At 40.7% G+C, this 19358-nt stretch overlaps 1 protein-coding gene across 1 annotated transcript in view; it reads left to right on the top strand.

Annotated features, from left to right (window-relative positions):
* The window catches only part of CC2D1B (coiled-coil and C2 domain containing 1B), a gene marked incomplete at its 5' end in the record, with an annotated part of 31176 nt that extends 13247 nt beyond the window's left edge, over positions 1–17929 (top strand). The window contains 15 exons of the mRNA XM_082003010.1: positions 413–523; positions 865–995; positions 1282–1354; positions 3504–3616; positions 4419–4611; positions 6846–7018; positions 7682–7807; positions 8177–8235; positions 8500–8616; positions 9117–9190; positions 9860–9918; positions 11603–11654; positions 13040–13139; positions 16825–16915; positions 17660–17929. Of these exons, the coding sequence (XP_081859136.1) occupies positions 413–523; positions 865–995; positions 1282–1354; positions 3504–3616; positions 4419–4611; positions 6846–7018; positions 7682–7807; positions 8177–8235; positions 8500–8616; positions 9117–9190; positions 9860–9918; positions 11603–11654; positions 13040–13139; positions 16825–16915; positions 17660–17779 (1592 nt within the window). The 3' untranslated portion in view covers positions 17780–17929. The remainder of the gene's footprint in view (positions 1–412; positions 524–864; positions 996–1281; positions 1355–3503; positions 3617–4418; positions 4612–6845; positions 7019–7681; positions 7808–8176; positions 8236–8499; positions 8617–9116; positions 9191–9859; positions 9919–11602; positions 11655–13039; positions 13140–16824; positions 16916–17659) is intronic.
* Between the last annotated feature and the right edge of the window lie 1429 nt (positions 17930–19358).

Genomic DNA, 19358 nt, shown 5'->3' with positions numbered 1-19358 from the left:
AACTTGGGTGTCTGAATAGATGGTATTACCTGCTTCCCTTTTTCAGCACATCTTTTGTTACTAGGATATTTTAGTCAATTAGCAATTTTGTTCACTCTTTCCATCTGCCAAAATACCAAGTTATATTTTTGGGAGAGAATTCTTAGAATACTTGAACTGGTTTTACTTCCCCACACACATCCCAAGCAGGACCAATCTAAATTAAATCGGCATTTGAGATTTTCCTATTATTCAGAGAAAATACTTTATAATAGAACCTCAGACTTATCTAGCTATGCAGATACTGTTTTGAAGACAAAAAGTTTTCAGGAAGATGATGCGATCAAATTGATGGTTTTCTGAGTTACATAGTTCCATAAACGTGCTGTTCATGGAACACGCTGTAAAACTTCCTGCTTTCCTTGCTTTGCAGATCTCGAAAGCCCAGGAAAGGTACAAGATGCATCCGAGCAAAACGTAGCAGCTCCAGTGGGAATCTCCCAGGATCTTACAACACCTGAACTTGGTACCCAAGAAGCTTCAGGTAGGACTTTTGGATTTCTCTATTAAGCCCTAAAAAGTAGCACAGCTGGAAGGCACGTTAAGCTCTGCCCTATCCCTCTGAACTGCAGCAGAATCGAGTAAACCTATCTAGTGTTCCTGCATATTGTTTGCTGCTGATCTCATCTTTTGATGAGATACTTTTGTTCTGTATCAGTAATGGAAGTAAAAGTTAATAAATTTTCTTTAGAATAGTTGTATTCATAATAAGACTTTGCAATGATGTTTTTATCTCTGCAGAAGGTAAGGAAGGGGAGGAAAAAGGTGGCTTATATGTTTTGGAATCTGAATTATATGGCATTTTATTGTCTTTCTTACTTCAAGCTTCCCTGCAGCAGCCAAAAACAGTGCTGGAAGCGTTGCAGCAAAGACTTGAGAAGTACAAGTCAGCAGCAGCACAGGCTAAAGCAAGCGGGGATGATCGGAAAGGCAGGATGCACGAGAGGATAGCCAAGGTAAAATGGAAGTGTAGCAAGCTGCTTGCATCCAGCAAAGCCATTTGAATTAGTTCTCTGGCTGAAGATCTCTTCAAGGCTGACATAATTTGTTTATTGTCCTTCTGTTTGAAAAAAGCTCCAGTAGGGAAGCTGTAAAGCATTCGGAAGAAGGAAGAAATAGAGACCACGCACATATTCCAGCAAAATGCTGTGTATTCTGCAGTATTCATGCTGGTTAAAAACAGATGATTGCTAATTTATAGTCAACTCCATTTTATGTCTTACTGAGTGCCTTTGATTACAGCAATACCAGGATGCCATAAGAGCCCATAAAGCAGGGAGAAAAGTGAATTTTTCTGAGCTGCCTGTTCCTCCTGGTAAGTGTGAATACAAAATGTCCTAATACCAACTTCTGTATATCTACTGGGCTCTGAAAGAGGTGTGCAGATACTGCCGCCTCATCCTGTGGAACAGCTCCTCCTTTTTCTCAGCAAGTAGGCTGGCCTTGCTGTGTGATGGTATTGTGAAACTGTTTATTAATATGCTCCCAAACTTTCACACTGGTGAATATTGCTGACTATTGACCGCCTGTTTGACAGCATTGTAACTTAAAACTGGCGCTGTTTGAAAAGTTAAACAACTTAACCATGGGCAGGTGCTGAAAATGTTACCTGTTTGTCCTCTGCGCCAGCCCTCCTAGAGGAAAGAGTAAACTTGGGATATACGGGCTTCTTAGTTTACTGGAAGAAGATTTTTGAAATTGAAAAAATTTGCTGATGTCCCCCATTCTATTGATTCCCAGCAGGGGCCTCAGAACTCTATATTTAATTAATCATCTTGAAACACCTGACAAGTCAGATCAGTATTGCAGCTCTCATGGCTGGTAAAAGTAGACTACAGAGATAAAGCAAATCATGCCTGTGGTCACACTGAGACGATGACAGTGGCAGAAACTGAACCTGCTTCTTGAGACTCTGTTCTTTTTATCTTCTTCAGGACATATAGTGCTGTGTCTGTAAAAATTTGGGCAAGGTTATCTATGAACGCTCTACCTCTGGTTTGCATGATACTGTTTCTCCCCTAGGAAGCATCATTCCTTCTATCTTGTGCCTGATGTGTTCTTCTGAAAAGATACAGTTAACACTGTGGAGTGGTGCCTTGATTTTTTAAGTTAGAAAAGGAATGTGGACCTTGTGGCTTTTTTGTCACTGTCAAATGTGGCAATGGCAAGCACTGTAGTAGTAGTAAAGTAGGCAGTGCCAGCTCTATCAGGCCATGTACTGCTTTGAAGCTGTCCCTGAAAAGCAGTTTAGCACCCCTTGTTCTAGAATGTGATCCATTTCTTGGTAAATACCAGTTTCTGTAAGAGTGAGGTACTCCATTGAACACCTCTGAAAATATGGATAACTCTTCAATTTCCTTACACGTTAGCTGCATGTCTTTCCACCATCATTTAGAGGCCATATGATTTACAGTGAAGACAACCATCAGGCAGTCACTGAAACCAGGAACAAGATTATAATGGACTGGCAGTGCATTTCATTGCATCTGGAGGATGATAAGTACCAGCCTTGACCTCCTTGGAGACACAAATGCTGCTGAGTAATGGATCAAATGTCACACAGGGGCAGCAGCATAGTAGTCTGTGTTCTGCCTGCCTATGTACCTCAAAATTGTTCTGTCCCCATAGCAGGCCATCTCTAGGTTTAGAAGGAGTTTAGTCATTATTTCTTGGCACTTCTAATGAGTCTGGCAACAAGAATACTTGCTACATATTAATGAGATAAATCTTATTAACAGACATCTTATAGTAGTGGCTCTGGGTCTCTGTTGTTTGAAACCAACACTGAACTGGTAGTGTGGAAGTGAGAGTTCATCTCCCATCATCAAGCCTTTCTCCTATCCTTAAAAGGATAATAAAACAATGAAAAGGATTGTTCTTCACATAATTCACATTTAAGTACTGCGATTCTGCCTTACTTTGCAACCTCTGCATTGCAGTGGATTTTCAGTAGAGGCTTAGTGTATTATCCAGATGTCAGCGATGTGTGGTTTATTACTCTATGGGGTAGCACTGATTTTTCTGCTGGACTGTGCAGGTGAGGCAGCAGTGAGAAGGAAGACAAGAGCCAGCAACTTTTTGTACAATCTACTGTCCTCTCGTGCAAAGGAGAGAGACTAAATTCTATGCTGGTTCTGGGGGCATCTCTATTACCAAAGTCTTGAGGTTGTGAGGTTCCTTGGCTAGCTGCCAGTTGCTCAACTTAGAAAACTATGTTCTGTTATTGCATCATTTTAGCATCATGCCTTTAAGCCTGTATATCTGTGACAAATCTGATCTTAAGCCCACTATTCAGACTTTTATCTACCAAAGTATTGTGGCCTTGGCCTCAGTCTAGTTACTCTGAGTTCTGAAATATATTAGATAATAAATACTTGGATAGAAATAGCTTTACAGAAAGAAAAATATGGAAGACAGAACATGGGTCTTATGCAACTCTACTTCTGCATTCCTTTCCTCCTCAGGATTTCCCCCTCTTCCTGGTGTTGCAGTAACAGATGGTGACAGCACAATAGCTGCTGTTCTGGAAAGTGCCAGCAAGCTGGCAAACATGGAGGAGAATGATGAAGAAGAGGAGGTTAGTATTACTTAGAAGGATGTGTAAAAGTTAAAATGCTGCCTCTTGTGGTATGCAGAGATGAGGATTTCCAGTCAAGCAAGGGTACTGAGATGAAATACATTTCCCAGCAGTCTGAAGACTTAGTAGTAGTTTCAGTTTGCATTGTAGTGTAGGGGACAGAGAGAGATGAGATGTTACTACAGTCAGTACCTACACAGTCTATGAGTCCAGAGTTTGACTCTTTCATAACTATCTTGTATGTGGGTTTTATTTTCAAAGCAAACACTTCAGATCCTGTCACCCCTTCACATTGTTCTAAAGTATTTAAATCTGTACTTTTATCCTGCATCCCAGTAGCTCCTATGTTTTTGCTTTCCCAGGATGTTCAACACTTACTGCTTTTTGTCAGGCAGCACCAGCCTGTAGACTTTGGTTTGATTTCTCTATTTTTCCGGATTTGATTGCTGATTGTTTGTGCTTTGAACTGGAGTTTAAAAGCTTTCAATAGCTTTTAATGGAGAGAATTCCTAGATGATGATTTTTCTGCATGCATCTGCTTTTTTTGAAATCACTGCCTTGTTGAATGTTCCTTTTGCCCCTTCTATAGCAGAGGTTTGATGCTTGCATAGGTCAACTACCTACTGGCATGGCATGGCTCATAAACCTCCAGAAGTTAAAATTTGCTGTCGGAATGTTATGCTCCCTTCAAAAGTGATGCCAGAAGGCTGATGCAGCCTGATAATAACCTTGGTGGTTGGTGCTTGAGATGCTGTCCAAATGATTTTATGCATTTAATATGAAATTCTTTTTGTTACACTAGAATGAACCTCTGACGCAGGCCCCAGTTGCCAAGAAGCCTGCTCAGCTGCCTGGAAAGCCGACTCAAGTTGTTAAGCCAATTACAGTGCCATCTGCTGTAGCTGAGGAGGAGAGCTCTCCTGAGCACGTGAAACCAGCTACATCACCCTCCACCCTGGACAAGGCAGAGTCAATGGATCATCTCCCTCCAGCTGGTAAGGTGAAGGGATCATCATTCCCAGTGACCCATGTGCAAGTAGTTTGCACTAGTTTAATACGTTGGTAAAGACTTATTTTCATTATATTTTCATTTATATTTATGAGTCAGCCTGTGAATGGGTGGCATAGGTTTCCTCTGACAGGAGCCTCAATATATGTGTCTGCTGGAGGGCAAATCCAGATCAGCCATGCAGATCATAGAGGCAGCATGTGTAATTATAAGGGTGATTGAGTTTTTAATTAATTTTGATGTAACAAGTGAATCGATTCATAATGTTTAACTCTGCTCACAGTTGAACTCTACATATATTCTCATTAAAGTGGACAGCTTGCCAGTGTGAATTATTCATTGATACAATGCAGCTTCAAACAGTGATTTCTGCCTAGGGCTTCATCCAAGGATCTCAAACTAGCATATAGGCAGTAGTTCATCAGTCTCTAGTCCTCCTGTTGCTAAGGTCACTAAACAGTTGTCTGTATGAGATTAATTGTACAGATAGTAAGGGGCAGCCACAACCTCACGGTGTGATTTGGGCACACACCAGCAGTGTTCAGGCTCTCGCTGTTGTCATGCCTTGACTGTAATCCCATCCTTCTGCACTGCGTAGCTCCTTCAGGACAAAGCAGAACTGCCTAGTGGGCTGACGCAAGTTCTTCTGCAGAGTGCGAAGGCATTTCACAGTGCCACTGTGATTAGCTCATAACTCTTCTCTCTAGAAAATTCCATGGCTTGTTTTATAAAGACCACTAAAACATAGTAGTTGTCCGTTTTGGCTTTGAAAATCTATGAATCCTCAGGAGTTTGTTTTTTTTTTTTTTTTTTTTTGCAATTTTAGCTGACGTATTAATCTCTGGAGTGAGTTGCCCTAGACTTAAGCTGGGAAGGAATTGATAATACCTGGTCTCTGGAGAGTAATCTCTCTTGGGTATTTCAAGTATTTTAAAATAAGACCAATAGGTGCAACAAGAACCTGGACAGATTCATCCTGACATGATTTTCACAATTAGTGAAAATAGTACTTCACTATTGTAAAGCTATATTTCACTAGGCAAAGTGCATTCTGTGATCCAAATGTTTACCTCCTTCCCCCCAGAATTACAAAGTGCAGCTTACAGCTGCCCATAGTTGATAAATCTCTCTTTCTCTTGTCGGAGTGCACAAGGCATAAGAAGGTATGGGAGTGGAGCAGTTGCACTTAAGGCCTATACCAGCAAAGTCAAGGAGCCAAGATCAGTTGGATTAATGGCATTGCTCAGTCCATTCTCCACAGATTTTCTTTGAAAATACCTGTGCTCTATGTCTCAGCCTTACAGAGCACACTGTGGGTTTTGTCTCAGTGGAATCTGGGCTAGCTACCTTGTCTAATTATTTTGGTTTTGGCCAACTGGGCAAACTGCTCACAGCAGCAGGACAGCAGGCTCTTTTGCAAGGATGGGAATAAGTTGATTGTCATCTGACAGCAGCGAACATAGTGTGAGAGTCATTGGTATGTTTATTTGCTGAGACAGGCACCTCTTGCAAGCGTTGTTTAGCTCATGCGCAAGTATAGTGCAGTGGTGAATACAATATGAGTATCCTTGGAAATGGCTGTAATCAGTTCATGCTGTACCATTTCCTAAGTGAGGTGTAAGAAGAGACAGGATGCAATGTAAAGCAATCTTTTTGTGATTTGTGTGGTTGTCCTCACTGTTTTGGGAAGGAAAGAGGAGACCCGAGAATTTTTAAGAAACTAAGATGGCGAGGAGTTACAAATAAGCAGAGGTGGTATTTCTGAATGTGCCTGCACATTGGTTCATCTGGGCTTTTTTTTCCTGATAGATCGGGGGAGAGGGAAGCAATGACTACAGAAGGTGCTTATATAATTCATTGTCTCTTAGAAGTTAACATGTCAAGCTGAAAGTTTGAATTCAGCTTCTGCTTTGGACCAGTCAGCTGTACTGGAGTCTGTCTCCTGACTACAGATAAGGGGCTGTAATTACTATTGTGACTCTTGTCTTGCTACAAGCTTTTTTTTCATGAAGGATGCCATGATAGAAGGAAGTTTGTTTCTTTCTCTGATACTTGAACATGAAACTGGCCAAGAAACAATTAACTGCAGTAAGGAAATGTCCTTATTTGATATCTGTACTTTTACTGACCTTTTTATGGCTATAAACTGAACATGATAAACCTGTTTCAGGGGCATGGCAGTATCAGATGAGTGAGGGTTTTTGTACAACTGTTTTTCAGCTAGGGAACAGCTGGAATTTCTGGAAAACAGAAAGAAGCAATACATGAAGGCAGCCATCAAAGCAAAGAAAGAAAATAACCTTGAACAGGCTAAGATGTATCTCAGAACAGCTAAGAGCTTTGACCTAAAGATTGAGCAAGCAAAATGTGGCAAACCTGTTGATATTTCCAAGGTTAGTGGACTGTTAGTATTCTGCTTTGTTTCATATTCTTGGACATCTAAGTGCTTACTTCAAACAGTGAATGATTTAATAAATATTTTTTGACACAAGTTAGTTTGCTCAAGTGACAAATCTGGATACTGAGCCCTGAAATTCTGCTATATTTTTGTTTTAAGTTTTTGTTTCATTTTATTTCTGCTGCTGCTCCTCAAATATGCCAGATTTGGACGAAATTTAGTCTCCATGAACCATTTGCTCCTTAATTTACAATGGCACACCTAAACCATGCAGCTTGGAACTGTTCCCAGGGCTTAGGGTCTGAGTACATCCCTCAGCTGTGCCCTAACTCCATTTTGCTATGAGGATCAGGTGCATGTATACAGTGATGCCCAAGAGAAACCATCTCTTGGTATTTGGGAAGATGGGGAAACCAATGCACTGTAATAGCTCTCCTGACCTGAATAATCAGGGAACTAGGCCTTTAAGACATTTTGCAGGGTTTTATGACTTAAGCAGTTGCCAGGCAGTGGTGTAAGTAGTTGTTGGATTGCAATAGCCTAGAGAAGAAAAACAACCCATCTCCCTTCACTGACCTTTCCATGCATTCCAACTGCTTTTTTTCTACTTAATTTTTTCCTATTAAGGGCTCTGAAATGTGGTGTTCTTGTGTTGCAGCTGCCATCACCCCCTACAGATGAAGAGGGTGATTTTATCTTCATACACCATGAAGATGTCAGACTGTCTCAGAAAGCAGACGAAGTATATGCACAGCTTATAAAATTGCTGAAAGACCAACATGAGGTGACAGTTTTATCTTTTTTAGAAATGTTTTGTTTGTTTTTTTTTTTACATTTCTATGGGTTTTATTAATATTATTATCCCGTCATTGTTTCTGTGGGGTCCTTTGTTCTTCTTTTAAAATACTTTTGATTTTGTATGTCCTAAAGTTGAAAATTTTCAGAGTTGGATTCTCTACTAGTTGAAGTCAGAGGGTGTGCTTGGAGGCTTGGGACTATCGAATTATCACTATTAAATAGGAGCACTCAAGTTTGAAAATAGTACCCGGCTGATTAAGACTAGCCTTTGGGTGAACCTCATATCTAGAAATCAAGTGATTAAAAAGGATTTGTGATGAATTCCCCATTTGTGTGTTTTTGTTTCTGTTGACAGAGGTGTTTGCAGTATTCCAAGCAATTCATGCATCTGGGAAATGTAGCAGAAACGACTCGGTAAGACCTGCTGCCAGCTGTTAATCATCCCAAAATGTGGTCATTTCAGGTTTGAGCCTGCCTGACCCTCCTAAATATGATGGGGGTTCAGATTGCTAAGCTTCTCATTACATGAAAGGGTCAGTAACTGTGAGGCCTACATCTCCAAGGTGCTCTCCGACCTCTGATTTGAGGCTTACTGCATGGCCTATATCTGGCAGAATGCTCTGTTTGATGTTCCAGCATGTGTATAGCTTTTCTATTCTTTGTTTGCCTTTCCTATAGGTTTGAGAAACTAGCACAAGGTTGTAAAAAGGACATGGACATCCTACAGCTTGCACGAGCGCAAGGAATGGATCCTCCAAGCCATCACTTTGAGGAAAGAACCTTTAAAATGATAAGGTGTGGAAAAACAAATGGATTTCTCAGGCAGGCTGAAATGAGTTTTCTGGTTTCTTGATCTTATTTAGGGCATTGTGGGCTTCAGCAAACTCGGGTGGCACCTAGGGTTAGGCTCAGCATTCCTGAAAGGACACTCAACAACAAAAAAAATACAAAGAAGTTGTTCTCTAACTTCTCTTCTGTTTTTTGTTTGTTTGTTTTGTTTTGTTTTCAAAATATCTCCAGCTTCATCTCTTGTATTCTGCTACTTTCTTCCTCTGTATTTCTCCATCAATCCTGTTGCCTTTGGGCTTTGTTTGTGGCATTTTTCACTATACCTGAGATGTTTGTACCTTGGTTTTGCTCTTTCCTTGCTCTTCTGTAATTTATTAAGATGATATATGTAGGAGGGCACTACTGAGCAAGGTCTGACAAATACTAGTGGCATCCTGTTGGGGCAGTGGATCAGGAGGTGATGGGACACTGGGGCAAACATGTCTTTTTGTCTTTATTTTTCACAGGATATTTTCTGAGCTCAACAGCACAGAAATGCACCTTCTTATTGTCAGGGGGATAAACCTACCAGCTCCACCAGGTATGTATTCAAAAGGGCATGTGGGCTTTTTCCTCTGAGTAGGTAAGGAAAGTAGTGGGGAATGAGATTTTTCTACCTTGAAGACCTCTTCAAAAGTCAAGACCTTTGTACCCAGCACTCGTTAAAACACAATAACCAGGTTTCAGGCTCAAGCCCCCAAAAAACATTTAAACAGTATTTTAAAATCAAACGAAAACCCCAGAGGAATAAAGAGAATCTGGGTTCCATCTGGACACAGGGAAGAACTTTAAATTACCCTGGGTTCGCTCATAACTGGGTCATAGTTTAAGTTTCATGTTTATCTCCTATTTTGTAATGAGTGCCTGCCTTAATTCTGTACCACCTTAATGACTATTGACCCTTCAGTAGACAGGAGTTGCTCCTGCCAACGTTACTGCTTTTAGTCCCTTGTTTCTGGGAGTTTGTAAACCATGTATGCTAGACTGTCTCAGGACTAACAGCAGCATTAAGAAAAGTAGATGTTTTCTTTTGGATGCCAGCTTCCTATGGATTTTGGTTTGACGGATGGCTTTCTCAGCTGTCAAGAGACAGGTCATGAGTCCTACTGAAAATCAGTTAAGTGCTCTTGAAAATCCTGCTCAGCATTACAGATGCAATGAAAATACCTGTACTGGCTGTTTGGATTGGCTGGTTGTTGTTCTCATTCAGGTGTATCACCAAGAGATTTGGATGCATTTGTGAAGTTTGAATTTCAGTACCCGAGTGCGGTGAGTGTGTGTCCTGGCTCTTCTGTTCCTCAGTCTGTGACCCTTGCTGCTGTATTAGCTTGTGAGCCCTTCGAGGAGGAAGTATAAGTTTTCTTGTAGAAAGGGAAAACACTTCTAGGCATACTGCCTGAATTTGTTTTTAAAACGGAAACTTTTTTTGAGAAACAGAACTGCTGAATCTGTTTCCTGCAGATTTGAGCTTTGCTGCACCTTGCTCTTGATGTTCTCCACACCTTAACACTGAGTGGTGTGGTGTCAACCAAACCTGAGGGCACGCAAACTCGTCACTAGGGGAGAGGGGCCACCTTAGATGTGATCTTCCTCCAAGTACTGTTCCTTTAAGAAAACAAGCTTTGAAAGGCATTGCTTTTGGACATCTCTTACAGAAATTGATTGAAAAAGGTTAATCTTTGTCATCAAATAAATGCATGTGACTCCTGGTGATTTAATTAGCAAGTATATATGTGCATATCTGGAGAAAGCACTTAGGCCATACAAGTTTCTTTACCTTACTAATTAATACTTAGGTGTATGTATGTGCATGTATATGTGTGCATATATGTAAAAAATATGTATACATATATATTGCTTTTTTCCTTGAAACTCCCCAGTGTCTTCCTGTTCCCTCACCTTTAAAAGCAGTCTGTGGTCTGAAAAATACTGAAACCATTGAGCTGAAGGGCTTCTAAAGAGGGCTGTCCAGTCTTACTATCAGTAGAAGTGCTGGGACTTCTGCAGCTTTCTCTGTAGGGCAAAAACAGTCTTTGCTCTTACAGGACTAATACTTAGCCCTGTGAGAGTGCAGAGCCTAGATTTTTACCTTCTCATAAATTTTGCAGCAATTCCAGTAAAATAAATTCAATTACCTGTGGGGAAATTGGTGGCAGTCAGGTCAGGTTTGTGTAGGTTTGAGTTACGCGCGGCCTTAATACGGGAGTCTGTCCTCCCCCATCCCCCCCCGTTAGGGTGGCTGAAAACAGAATTGGTCTGTATGAGTAATTTTCTGGGAAATACATAAGAATCAGCATAGTTGCTTTTATTCTATTTTTCTTTGTTTTAAAAAAGCCAGATCTCTGCTACTTAGCCAACAGTCAAATACACCACCTTTCTCCTCCATAGCTGAAATCAGTTTTGCAAAGTAGCTGCAATAATTAGGTCATGTTGTCCTTGTTCAGTCCCCAGAGATTTAGTTTGTACTCTGCTTTAGGTTAAAAGTTAATTCATTTTGGTGGCAGATTGATTGTCAGGCAAAATAATAGTAGGGCAATTCCCTGAATGATTTGTGATGAATTCCTTGTGTAGCTTATTATTCCAACTAATGCAGAAGGAACAGAATTACTGTGTCATGGAACGTGTGCAGTTTTATCATGTAGTTTTAAGAGCTGCAGTCAGTAACTTTATGATGATTGGATTGAATTGAGTGTGACCATGTAGCTTATCTGTGGCTTTTATATTTGATGTAATGTTTTGGCTTATTCTTTATCTAGTATTATACTTGTTACGACAATGAAATCCAAATACTTTAGTCTTGAATGTACCATGACTCTTTTATCATTCAGATAACCCCCTAAAGCTTCATATTTCTTGTATAGGTATAAAAAAGACCTGGTAATAAAAATGGTTACTACACTGTATTTTGAAACAATATCTGATGGCTTTATGTAATGTGTGTCTTTCTTAATAGGAGCAACCTCAAAAGAGTAAAACACCTGTAATTAACAATAACAATTCTCCAGGTTAGTACTTTTTCTGGGGTGGAGGGAACAACATTGCACCTTAGGAATCACTGGAGAGTACAAGCTAGCCTCATACTGTGAATCAGGCCAGAGGGCCCCCCACCACCTTTTTTCCTTCTTTATTATGAAAGGGCTTGTTGGAGGGTGAAGTCCAGCTGTGTTGGCAATTTCTTCACCCTCATCCTAACACTGGTGGTAGTTACTGTGTTATGAATTAGTGAAATTACTGAGTTACCAGTCATGCTCCAGCTGTTGCTATCAACCCTGCTGGGAGATGGGCCAGATAAAAAATTTTCTTTATTAAATAAGTTAAATTATTAATTTTAATATCTCCATGGATCAGATGTTTTCCAGTCAGATTTTGTGTCCTGCGAGATTGCCAATTCTGTCATGATTTTTGTTAATCAGCAAACATTTCTAAACCTGACAAAACATCATTGCAGAAATATATTTTTCTTTTCTTTAGACAATGTGTCTTGCAACCAGCTAAAATGCTTTTTGTGTCTTTTGAAAAATACACCCTTGTACCTAGCCATTGAATACCAGTATTAGACTCATCATGCATTTTAGAATTAATCATATTGCACTCTGAGTTTGGTTTGTTGCTATACTATTTTTTCAATTCTTGCAGTAAGCAGCCATCTAGCATCAAACCAACTTTGAATTCAGTATCCAAATTGCTAGTTGTGAATTTATCTCAAAAGAGATATATATATCTTTCTCTTTCTCTCTCTTATCTTTCGAGTTTATATATTTTTTTCTGTTAAGATTAGAAGTCCTGAAGCTCTGACTCATTCTGCACTTGCTGAGCAGTTACTTAGCTCCAATGTTTTGGGTTCCTAGGCTGACAAGGAGAGATGAGTGTTCCTGGGTAGCACAGCAGATAAGTCACTGAATGTTAGTTGTACAATGTTGTGAGGCTTTCTGATAAAAAGGTATCCCATGGCACAGTCCTTGTCACACTTATTAAACTGGTGTTAAAACAGTATTAGTTACATTATCAAAACGCCCCTTCCCAGTCATTCCAACCTTCCTATGCTTTTTCCTTATTTTGAACCTTTTTTCTGAGCCACAGACACTTTTAATTGCTTAAAGACCTAGAATCTCTAGTTTTGTCTCTCCAGCACCTTGCTGTCACCTCCTCGTGATGGCTTGGTTTTTCTGCACTTTGGTTTCTGTCCCTGTAAAGTGGGGATGACAGAGATTAACTATTGCACAGGGACACTAACTTGTTAATGACTGAAATAACCTCCCGAGATGTGAAGTGTATTTCACAAATGGGCCAAACTGAGGTAAACAGAGGTCTAAGTACGTGCATGTTATACAGCACTGCACATAGTTTGACTTTCACAGCTTGCTTTCATTTTTCTATATCTTGACTGTAGAATATAACCAGTTGTTTAAATTGAACATCAACCGAAATCACAGAGGTTTCCGACGAGCAATTCGGTCCAAAGGAATTAAATTCGAAATATTTCATAAAGGGTAAGTCCAGAGTTTGCTCCCCCCATATTTCTTCTCTAGTAACAGTTGAAAAGTGTTGTAGCTGAAATATATGAAGCACAATCTTGAGGCTAGCAATAAAGAGTTGTCTAGTTCTCATGTCTGAGAACTCCTTTCAAAATGTGCCTGAGCTCTGTATCAAGCAGTAGTTGAGTGGAGTTGGTTCATAACTGGCAGATCAGTCGAGGATTAGTGCGTTATGTGGAATTGATGAGACTGGGTAGGCAATGATTCAGCTTCAAATTGTTTTGATTCTTATCCAATCTGGTTTTAGTCATCAGGACTAGAAGATTTAAATGTTATATGAGATAACTTTATAGAATAATGAAGTGCAAGTGGCAGCAAAGCATTAACAGCAGTAAAGCAGATGATAGATGATGGTGGAACTAGTGTTATGTTTTTGTACTTATCTTCATTCTGAGGGTCTTACAATATTTACCGAACACTGCTAGCAAACTGTTAGACTCCCCTCATCGTAGAGATCAAGATGATGAGATGGACGTTAACAGTTGGTAACGTTCAGGGAAATTGTCCTACATGTAGGCTCATTACTGATTGATTCAAAATGAGAATGGCCTGTACTCACTAATACCCAAGTGGGTTGTGATCCGTGACATGGGTGAGATGTTAACCTGTTTTTGTCTCGGTGGCTCTGTGCGCTGTTCTTTTTTTCTGTCACTGGGACATAGAGAAATGATCCATAGGTTCTCTGAGATGGTTTTCAAGTTGTAAAAGTTTTAATCTGTGAGCTAAAGTCCCATTGTTTTTACTCCAGATCTTCCATTTGCATCTCTGTTGAAGGAAAAGCTGGTTTTCTTCCTCTTTATCAATCCTGACTGCTCCACTGCTCTGTTGTTCAAGATGTTGCTGTTAGAGATCCTGCCTGTTTTGTGTAGAACTGTTAAGTGTTTACATTTGTTTCAAACCTTTTTCCCTATCTTTTGCATACCATTGCGCATATGGGGCATATCCTATTCTCTTATCAGCTGGAACTGTGCTTGTTTGTAGGGTCTGAGCTCAGGCTTAAGCTCACTCATTGGGGAACACTCTCCGGTGACTCATGAGTTGTATGCCAGCTCCAGATTGTCCTTTGAAGCCTTTTCAAAGATTAGCAAAAAAAATCTCTGCGGGTTGTCTCTTTTCTGGTTCTGAGATACTAATTTTTTTGTTCTTAGAATAGGAATCTAACAAGTTAAATATATGCTAGTTTCTGTATTGGGGGAGGGGAGAAGTTACCCTGGAAAACAACAACAGGGAAGGAGAAAAAGAAGACATGCCCACTGATTGCCCTTGCCTGGCCATCTTCTCAGGACAGAACAGGGCTGCCGGTCCCCCGTATAGAGCGTTTATGCAAAGCCAGTAACATAATTGCAGAACACGCTTCCTGCTGTGGTATGTGACACCCAAGATACCAAAAAGGCCCAGCTGCAACCCCCTTCACAGTGGTATTTCTACTGCCTTCATATGGCTTTTGCCTGTTGCAGTTGCTTGGTTTTTCTGCTTAACTGCAGCCCTGGAACTGAGGACACAGGAGAGGATTAAGTGGTCCAGGCTGTTTTCTAAAGACTGTCTGTTCCCTGTCTTTCTTCAGGACTACAGAATGGATAATACTTTCAGAAATGCGTGTAGGTGTTGTAGGTCTGGGGTCTCTGATAGGTCTTCGATCATCTCCTAAGAATTCTTTTCTCTCAGTGAGCAAAGGAGTCTTGTTTCAGGTCATATATATTAAATTTCAGTTTTAAAAACACTTACAAGTGAAAACCCAGCAACATATTTTTCCAAAGGAAAAGTCTGTCCTTAAACCTCTCCTAAAAGCTTCTGAAGATAGAAGATTTCCCCAGAGCTGTTTCTGAAGCCATGGCCTAGAGCAAGCTCACATTCTTCCCTGCAAACCCCCTGGAACTGATCAGGGATGAACCAGTCTTCATTGTTTCTTGAATTATAAAATGGGAAAATGCTTTAAAAAAAAAAAAGCCAGAAGAATTTCTGATTCTCTTTTAAGTTTATGAACAAAATGTCCAACACGCTGCAGTACAATTATGTAATCCTGCTTCATTTTAAGGTGCTTGTGAAGTAGAGGAAGTACTTCTAGCGCATAAGTTAATAATTTCTGAACTTTTCTAAATGACTTTGTGAGTCTACTGTAGTCTCATCAATGGAGAATACAGTCTCGTTGTTGGAAGACTTTCTGTCACCAAAATTGCTAGGCATCATCTTTGGAGGTGGCGCTACCAGCCCTTAAGGTACCTATGACACTCTTCACTACAACAATTTGTGCTGAGATGGACAAATTGACAAATAAGAAGCAATTTGAAGAATTTAAAGTCTTTCAGCAACAGGTTTTTGGAACAGACGTACTTCCTAACAGTGACTCACTGCGCGTTCCAGTGCATTCAGAGTAGTGGTCTGGCACTCGTTATCCCATCTAGAAGTGTCTGAGCTCCCTGCTGTGAGCTCGCTGCAGCCTGGGCTAATGGTACCAGACCATTGTCCTCCTAATCGATAAAGACTTAGGTGCTATATGAGCATTCGTGACTCTATTTCTGAACACGTAAGCCAGAAAGTGAGGTTGAAGTCTGAATGACAGGTTTCTTAACACTGCGGTTGATATGAGCTGTTTGGAGAATACATGAAAGAAGCCATCATGGAGGCAGTGGATGTGAGGAAGCAACCTTACTCCTTTTCCAGTCAGAGATTTTTAGATTCATGGATGTTCACTTGGATACTGTGAATTGATAGGCACTGGTGGCAGCATCAGGTCCGTGTATTAATGTCCTGGTTACTGTTGCCACAGATGACCTGATTGTGAGGCCCCATACAATAATATTCAGAGTTTTCATTGCACATGTCAAGTCTTGCTTGAAAATATCGTAATATCTTTAATGATAATAGGAAGAAGGGTGGATGTTTTGGGGTTGGGAGTTTGTTTGTTGGTTAGTTTGCTTGTTTTTTTTCCTAGACAGACTGGCATAAAAAAGACAGCTTCTGAATTCTTGGCAGATTGCCTGTCTAAAACATGACAGGCATGGCTGGTTGGCTTTCCTACCTCCAGAATCTCTAGATTTTAGTTGTTTATGAAACCTTCAGGAGACTGATTCAGGGAAATGCCTGGATGCAGGCAAAGAAATCCAGTGCTTTGAGTGAACACTTCTGTGGAATTAGTCTTATCTGTTGCCTTTTGGAGGAGTTTGTCTGGATAAGGATTGTACCACCTTGTCTCTGTTAAGGTAAAGATGGATCTCTTGCTGATAAAACTCTTAAATAGAAGTGACTGTAGCAGAGAAAAGTTGATTGTTTTCCTTGCAGTATAAAAATGCTCTGTGTTTAATTTCAGAAGACTAGGAATTCTAAAATGATAGTTCTTGACTGTTAAAACTACCAGTGTGAAGGGGAATCAAAACAATAGCTGGAATAAAATGTTCTTAATTGTTGAAATTGAGTGTTTTGATTTATCAGAATGAAACAGAATGATTCATGTGACTTTTTCCTAATAAATAGTTTGCCAAAACCAGCATGTGCCTGTGAAATGTTTGTTTTGATGAGAGTAGCCCTCCTGGATGCAGTGGTGGTGCAAATAGTGGCGGTGCAAATGACCTCTTAGCTTGCGTTCTCTTTAATGTTCTGAAAAACCTTACCCATTCGATTAAGGACGTTTTCTTTCAAACAGGTCCTTTTTCAGAAGTGACAAGCAGGTGGGGACAGCACACTTGAAACTAGAAAAGCTGGAATCAGAATGTGAAGTTAGAGAGATCATTGAGGTATGTTTTCTGGGTGAGGTGTGTTCTTCTAGTAAGTAGTATTTGAACACAAAGGGAAAATGAATATTCGCATTGCATGAATGTGTCTGTATACAGGTGACAGTTTTGTATTGGATGAGTTCAATAAACAATGGGCTGTTCTTTGTTGTATCATCTCTTGAAGCTAGTCTTAGCTGTGAGCATTCTGGTACTGGGAACTTCCTGGGGACTGACAACTTCTTTGTCAGGACCAGAAATTCAGGTGATTCTCAAAAATATTTTTGTTGGTAGCTAACAGATCAAAAGGTTAAGTGAGGACTGACTGAGTGGATAGGGAACTGCCGTAAGATCTAGCAGGAGATCACTAAGTGGAATCTTGAAAACAAAACAAAACAAAACCCCAAAAAAACCCCAAAAAAACACCCTTGGGCTGCATCACAGACAAGGTGAGGACACCGCTGCCCTTGGCATCCTCTGAGCTGCCAGTCAAGCCTGTTGTCCTTTGGGGGCTTGGTGCACAGCAGGCAGAGGTCACGCAGTCGTTGGTGTGGCTGCCTCGCACGGGTTGCGTGGGCAACCTGCACTGCTGAATTGTGAATCCAGGGAAGCACGTGGCTGCGACACCGCCCAGCATTGCAGTCGCCTGTAGGTGATCTCTGTCATCTTTTAGTCATGGGGAAATAGTCAGTGGTTGCCTGAGGCACTATAGTTTGACATCGTCATTCACATGTGCACTAACTGCTCTTCTCTTTGTGGTTCTTTCAGATTTTTGATGGCAGAAAGCCCACTGGAGGGAAACTGGAGGTCAAAGTGAGACTCAGGGAGCCCCTCAGTGGTCAAGATCTTCAAACAATTACAGAAAATTGGCTGGTCCTTGAACATTAGTTCCTATCTGAGGTATGAATACTGCGTCTAAAGATGATCTGGCCAGAACTTGACTCGGCTACAGATAAACTCTGCTTGAAAAATGTCTTTTGTTGACATTGACCTAATTACATAGCTCTGGCTTTGATACTCTTCATCTTCATATTTGTAGCGGTGAGTTGACATAATTTCAGAAATGAGGTTACAGAATCTCTGATTAGTTTGTATATCAAAGATGCTGTGTTACGGTCACTTGAAATACAGGGAGAGCTTCAAGCATCACCTTTATTTAGAATATTATTTAGAAAATAAATAAGATTGAAGAATCCTTTCTAGGAGGGAGGGTGCTTTCTGTCCATCCTTATTGTTAGCAAAAAACCTTTCAGAGTTAGCAAGGACCCTTTTTCCCCTACCAGAAGCTAGAGAAGGGCATTCATTTGTCCCAAGAAAGCCTGCTTGACTTCATCTGCAAGGGAAGCTACAGGAGATAGGCTTTCTTCTGGATACTTGAGACTTCTGGGCTGGGAGAAACTGTACAGTTGCATGCAGGCTACCTGAAGAACTGTGCCTGGTGCCTGCTCTGCTCTTACCGAGTAGAGAAGAGCTGTGTGCTGCCAAAGTGGCTGTATATTAGAAGGATGAAAAAGAGGTAGGCTCCCTCTTCTTGCTGAGTCTCTATGGAAACTGCTTGGTTTTGGAGCTCATCTTCCTTTCTCATACTATGCTTTTTAGGTATCACAGATTCTTCCTTCTTAAAAAAATGAAAAGCAAATAAATACCAAAAATTCTGGTGTCTTTTTTTAAAGTGATTTTCTATATAAAGTTACTGAAGGATAAGTTCCGGAAGTCCATCTGTCTGTGGAATTTCTAATTCAGCCTGCTTTTATGTTTGTGTCCAATGTTTGTAAGAAATTCAGATTAGCTGGACACAATCACTGATAGCCTGAAACTTAGGTCCTCGCTTCTCCTGCAGCTTATGTTCGTAAAACCACGGAGAGGACACCGACTCGCTAGGGACAGTCAGTTCTCCCTTTGGTGTGCGTGCAAACTGCCTGCAGTCATAGGGCGTTATTGGCAGGGGTGCAACTGTGCCGATTGCTTCTGAGCAGGTATTTATTGTACTGTGAGAGCATGTAGAGCCCTCCTTTTGGACTGTGACCTTGCTATACCAGCACAGAACAAACCCCACCTTTTTTCATGGAAAACAGATGATGTATAAATACAGAGTTTCTAGTAAGTAATCCCTTTTCCTTTGCTTGAGCTCCTGAAGTCTCTGTGCTCCCTCTTCCTTGGCATATTGTTTTCCTTTGCATTTATAAATGGCAGTTAAGCTAATGTTCATCAGCTTCATAGCAACAGCACCCATTTGCCACACCTTTGCTTCCAAATTGTGTTAGATTTTGCAGATTGAGAGGTCTTGTTTCAACACACCAGTCTGAACTTGTAGCACCAGAGGGACCGTTTGTCTCGCGATATCTTCCTCACAGCCAAGGAGGTCAGCGAGCCGCCCGTGAGCTTCAGTGGGGCTATGAGGGACACGTTTGATGGCTGTGTCTGAAGTAACAACCTGGCCTTGTGCTGTGACTGGACACCTAAGCTC

The sequence above is a fragment of the Phaethon aethereus genome (assembly GCF_964289735.1).
Source record: "Phaethon aethereus genome assembly, chromosome: 8".
Classification (NCBI taxonomy): Eukaryota; Metazoa; Chordata; class Aves; order Phaethontiformes; family Phaethontidae; genus Phaethon; species Phaethon aethereus.
This window is presented reverse-complemented; position numbering and strand designations above follow the sequence as displayed.